The sequence below is a fragment of the Otolemur garnettii genome, unplaced genomic scaffold (genome assembly GCF_000181295.1).
Source record: "Otolemur garnettii isolate 467f Iridium unplaced genomic scaffold, OtoGar3 scaffold00208, whole genome shotgun sequence".
Taxonomy (NCBI): domain Eukaryota; kingdom Metazoa; phylum Chordata; class Mammalia; order Primates; family Galagidae; genus Otolemur; species Otolemur garnettii.
Window position 1 is genome coordinate 1,847,649 of NW_003852603.1, and position 5,861 is coordinate 1,853,509.

General features: G+C 45.7%; 1 protein-coding gene across 1 annotated transcript in view; it reads left to right on the top strand.

The window, feature by feature from the left end:
- The first annotated feature begins 400 nt into the window (after positions 1 to 400).
- DSTN (destrin, actin depolymerizing factor) overlaps positions 401 to 5,861 on the top strand; it is a 34,903-nt gene continuing 29,442 nt past the window's right edge. Inside the window, exon 1 of the mRNA XM_003801319.3 lies at positions 401 to 702. Within this exon, the coding sequence (XP_003801367.1) occupies positions 700 to 702 (3 nt within the window). The 5' untranslated portion in view covers positions 401 to 699. The remainder of the gene's footprint in view (positions 703 to 5,861) is intronic.

Consider the following 5,861-nt stretch of genomic DNA (forward strand, 5'->3'; position numbering starts at 1 on the left):
AGAAGAAGGAAAAATGTGCAGATTTTTCCCCTCACGCGAGGGCCCGACGTTTGGCCAATCAGGGGAGGGTGACGGGAATCGGACCAAAGTAGGTAAAAAATGCGGGATGCGTTCCCTCGGACTCTTGCCTGCGTCGGGCTCGGCTCCCGCCGGTCCTCCCGCGTGACCCCAACCCCCTTGGGCCACACACCCCCTTCCCGCTCCTAGGCCGCGACCCCGCCCCCCGCGGCGGCGCACACCTGGCCAGGTGGCTACTTCTATGTATGGGCATCAGCAAGGCAAAGGGCGGGGCGTCACACGGCGCAGCCTAAGGAGGGGAGACTGGCCAGACGTCATTTTTTACACGTTCCTCGCCAGTAGGCGCCAGCCCAGTCCGCCTCTTCGCACCTAGGAGAAGAGGGAGGACTCACCCCTCCTCCCAGCCTCGAGCAAGTGAGGGAGGAACCGGCCTGCCCAGGGTCGGGACCACCGCCCAGGCGGGGCGTTATCAGGCCAGCCGGTTGCGTGGCAACGGCAGGCGGTGCGGAGCGTGACGTGCGCAGCCGCATTTCGGCCCGAGGCGCGCCCGCCCCTCGTTAGGCTTGCGCCGCCGCGTCAGCTGCGCTCTCGGTCTCTGGGCCCGCTGCTGTGAGGAGGACGCTCCGCAGTTTCCGCGCCCGCCGGCTCCCTTTCCCCGTCCCTGCGACCACCGCGGCAAAGATGGTGAGTCAAAGGGATCCCGACGTGAGGGCTGAGGCGGCCAGGGCGGCGCATCGCTGGGCGCTGTGGAGTCGGGGCTGAGGAGGGCGAGGCGCGCCGCGCCGGGGCAGAGACCCGGGTCCGGCTGCAGTCTCCGGGGGAAGGAGCGTCTCGGGCTTCCGCTGCGCGGCTGGCCCCCCGCGCCAGCTCCCCGGCTGCTGCGTCGCTCTCAGCGCTGCGAGGCCGCTGCCCCGGAGCGTGGCCCCCGATGCCTCGGCCGGGCCTTGGTACTGCGGGCCGGGGTCGAGCACCACGCCCCGCGGCGCAGTAGATCGCGGGGTTGGCGGATCCGGGGCGGGAGGGCGTCGGGATCTCGCGACGGTCCCTGTTGGCGCGGGTTTCCCCAAAGCCGGCGCTGTGGCAGTCGGTGACTTTTCCGCGTTTGGCTCCTTGTGGTCTGTTGGTTTTAATAAGGAAAATAAGGCCTTTAGTGAACAATTCTGTGGGGCAGAATTCCGATCGCTAACGAGCATGACCCCGGCATGACTTAGAACGGGGTTGCCTCGCAGCCGCTTTGTTTCTTCTTTTTAAAAAATCTGACAATCAGCGTTCAGCAGGGCTCTCATTGTGCTTGTCAAGCTTGGCAGTGTCTCTCTTAACCCTCTCCTGTCCAGTACGTGTACGGTTAGAAATTTCTTTGCCCTGCGACAAACGGTTTGGTTCTACTAGAACTTACTGTGTGAAGTGTGGGCATGCTCCTGCTATGCTAATATCAGCAAATTTAAGAGCGTTAATAAAGTCCATTAATTTACCCGAGTTTCTCCTCAGTATATTCTAGTACTTAAATGATGAACATTTTGCTTTATTTACATATTTCCCCCAAACTGTCACTGAATCTGCTATGAAATAGCGTTAGTATTCTCAACCAGAGGATCAGATCAGGTAGAACATTTTGTCATTTTCTTTAGTCTGCACAGACTGTTACCATTTTTGGTCAATGATTTGCAGGCAAAGCCTTACCAGACTTTGCTAGAAATATTACACTGTTAATGCATCTGTCTGCCTGGAAGCAGTTGGTACTAGCTTATCTGCATACAAACTTTTTACTGAATTACAATTTTGATTTTCTTGGGCGAAAGAAAAAGATTAACCAGTAGTTTTTGATGATTGAAAATATGTAATAGGGATTTGATACTGTTCAGTTTTGGTGGTTCTTTCATTTAATGCTATAAACTACAAACAGGATCAATCCTTTTAACCTCTTTTAAGACTTAAAAAGATTTTAGTTGTATATACTACTTTATACTGAAAGATATTTAGTCTGAGGGCTTTGATTTCTGATAAATTTTATACCATCTCCTCTGTAAAAGTGCTTTAAAGTGGACTGGAGCCTGCTCTAGGGTCTTCAGATAGGACAATTTGATTTTTTTGGGGGGAGGTTGTTAACACAGATTTAATTTTTCTATTTGAATATAGGACCAACATTTTTTTGTTTTTTATTGCCGTGCTCAATTTCAGTGGAAGGACCAAACATTTTAACTTCAGTTAAATGCTCAGTTTCAGTTAAAGATTAACTTCTGTACTTCTGTACATCCAAATAAAATAAAGGAAGAGTCTATTTCCTGGTTCTTGGGCAGAGAGGGAGAAATAAAGATTAAAGGTGAGCAGATTCCAAATACATTTTAAAGTTATTGGTCTTAAGGAGGTCAGAGAAATCTGACAAACTACTCTTGTTTAGATATCTCTTCAAAGAAGGAGAATATGGAATATAGATTGACCGTTTTTAAAAATTAGTTTTGTATTTTGCCTTATGAGCATGGGGGCATCTTTGTTCAGTCCAGCAATTAGAGAATATTGTGGTTATTATCCCAGTTGTAGCACTTTCCCTAACCACATTTAGATCTCTTGGTTAGGTGCTTGGTTCCAAGCTTCTTTTTAACAGTAAATTTTAACTGATGATGGATTTGTTCTAAATTAGCAGAATCACTTCCTGGTAGTCACCAAGTCTTCTAGAAGATCACATCCTTGGACACTTCAGGATGACCTTTCGTGTTGTAAAAAAAGAAAAACCTTGTATGTGAACCACACTTACACACACCAAACAAAGCTTTGTACATGTGTACAGGGTTTGTCAGTGTCCTTATACAAAGATTATTACCAGCCCACTATCAAGTTCCTAGGGTTATTTGCTAAGTAGTTCTGTTGGGTATAGATTGAACCATCACATGTAGACTTGCCTACCTCCTTTTGTAACCAAAGTGTGCATTTGTGGCTTAACCATATGGCTGGCTGGAAAGTAATAAAGAGTGTAGTCTTGCCCCGGAAATAGAATTATAAGATCTATAATGATAAACCCTTATCTTTACCTTAATCTAAACTCTGCTCCAACAAACTGAGTTAATTGGTTTAGTCTGAATTACAAATATATTCAACCACTTGGAAGCTGGCAAAAATATTTTTAGTTATAATAACCCAGTGAAATAGGTTGAGTGTGTGTTCATGTACCTATTTAACATATGAAAAAACAGATTGTAAAGGATTAATTGATTTAGAACAGATCACTTTTTCTGGCTCCATTATAAAGTTTTAAATTAGCTTAAAAATTAATTTTGAATCTTTTTTATTTTTTTAGACAGTCTCACTATGTCACTGTTGGTAGAGTGCCATGGCGTCACAGCTCATAGCAACCGCTTAAGCAATTCTCTTGCCTCAGCCTCCCAAGTAGTTGGGACTACAGGTGCCCACCACAATGTCCAGCTATTTTTTGGTTGTAGTTGTCATTGTTGTTTGGCAGGCCTGGGCTGGATTTGAACCTGCCAGCTCTGGTGTATGTGCCTGGCACCTTAGCTGCTTGAGCTACAGGCACCAGGCCTAATTTTGAAATATTTTAAGGAGAAAAGTACATAGAATAACTGATCTCTTTGTACCAACAAAAGTTAACTTTTTGCCATATTTCAGATTATGTTACCATAACAGCTAAATATGCATCTTCCTCATCACTTTCCCTTTCCTCCCCTCCCCGGAGATAACCGCTCTATGTCTTTGACATAACTACTTATGAAGATTTTTTTGTTTGTTTGTTTGTTTGAGACCATCTCACTTAGTTGCCTAGGATAGAGTGCCATGGCTTCAGCCTACCTCAGAGCAACCTCAAACTCCTGGGCTCACATAGTCATTTGAGTAGCTGACAGGCTTTTCACTACAACATCTGCTAATTTTTCTGCTTTTGATAGAAATGGGGGCTTGCTTTGCTCAGTCTGGTCTCAAACTTCTGAATTCAAGGGAACTTTTTGCCTCAGTCTCCTAGAGTGCTAGGATTACAGGTGTGAGCCATAGCACCTGCCCAAGAAGGTGACTTTATTCAGGTGTTGGCAATTCGGAGAACGTTTCAAATTTATCTGGTAGTATGCAGTTGACCAGTGCTTTTCTTTTTTCTTTTTTTTTTTTTTTGAGACAGAGCCTCAAGCTGTCCCCCTGGGTAGAGTTCCATGGCATTACAGCTCACAGCAACCTCCAACTCCTGGGCTCAAGCGAGTCTCCTGCCTCCGCCTCCCAAGTAGCTGGGACCACAGGTGCCCGCCACAACGCCCGGCTATTTTTTGGTTGCAGCCGTCATTGTTGTTTGGCGGGTCCGGGCTGGGGATTCGAACCCACCACCTTAGGTGTACATGGCTGGCGCCTTAGCCGGTTGAACTATAGGAGCCGAGCCGACCAGTGCTTTTCAGTTACCTGTTTCTCAGTACAAAATGATGGAGGTAGATTTCTTAGCCATCACTGTTTTCCCGGAGCACAGAACTCATGAGTAAAGGTAAAAAGTCACTTGAAATTGATATATTTCCTTCTCATTGACATATCTATGCTTTCAGCTCTAAATAATGTATCCTTTATATTTTGCCTTGATGTGTTTTTAAAATCTATATAAATGTTGTATTTCATATTCTTTTGTAGCTTTTTGAAAAAAATTAAACTCTTTGTTTTTAGAGTTTTTTTTTTATTTTATTGGTAGCTCTAGTTCTTTATTTGAAGTAAATTTATTTATTTTGAGACAAGATCTTGCTCTGTTGTGTAGGGCAGAGCACAGTGACAGCAAATTCCTGGGCTCACGGAATCTTCCTGCCTCAGTCTTCCAGCCGTATTCCACCGCCACACCTGGCTAATTTTTAAAATTGGTTCTTTAACTGCTGAAAAGTATTTTGTTGCACAGCTATACAAATTTATCCATTCACTTATTGAAAAATTTCCCTGGCTCGGCACCTGTGGCTCAAGTGGCTAAGGTGTCAGCCACATACACCTGAGCTGGCAGGTTCAAATCCAGCCCAGGCCCTCCAAACAACAATGACAACTGCAACCAAAAAACAGCTGGATGTTGTGGCGGGCACCTGTAGTCCTAGCTACTTGGGAGGCTGAGGCAAGAGAATCGCCTGAGCCCAGGAGTTGGAGGTTGCTGTGAACTGTGATGCTATGGCACTCTAGCCAGGGGCTTGAGGCTCTGTCTCAAAAAAAAAAAAAAAAGAAAAAGAAAAAGAAAAAAATTTCCCCATATTTTTTTCTTTTTTAAATTTACTTTTTGGGCTTGGTGCCCGTAGCACAGTGGTTAACAGCAAAAGCCACATGCACTGAGGCTGGTGGGTTTGAGACTGGCCGGGGCCAGCTAAATAACAGTAACAACTGCAACAAGAAAATAGCCAGGAGTTGTAGTGGGTGCTTGAAGTTCCAGCTGCTTGGGAGGCTGAGGCAAGAGAATCGCTTAGACCCAAGAGTTTGAGGTTGCTGTGAGCTGTGATGCCACAACATTCTATTGAGTGGTGACATAGTAAGACTCTGTCTCAAAAGAAAAATTATTTTTTGGTCTCCTTAAACTGTTTTTATAATAGGCAATTGCCTTGTTATTTATAGTATCTTACTTTGTGTTATTTTTCTCCCCCTTGTGTGTTTCTCTCCTTAGTATGTGAAAGCCCTGGGTTAGAGGACATACATATGTATTTTTCACTGCTAGTTTCTTCTAGTTGTCATTCTATCCTCTGCAGCCTATTTCTCCATTTCCTTTCACTACTTGGTGTTATGAAAAAGATCATAAAGGCTCGGCGCCTGTGGCTCAAGCGGCTAAGGCGCCAGCCACATACACCTAAGGTGGTGGGTTCGAATCCAGCCCAGGAGTTGGAGGTTGCTATGAGCTGTGATGC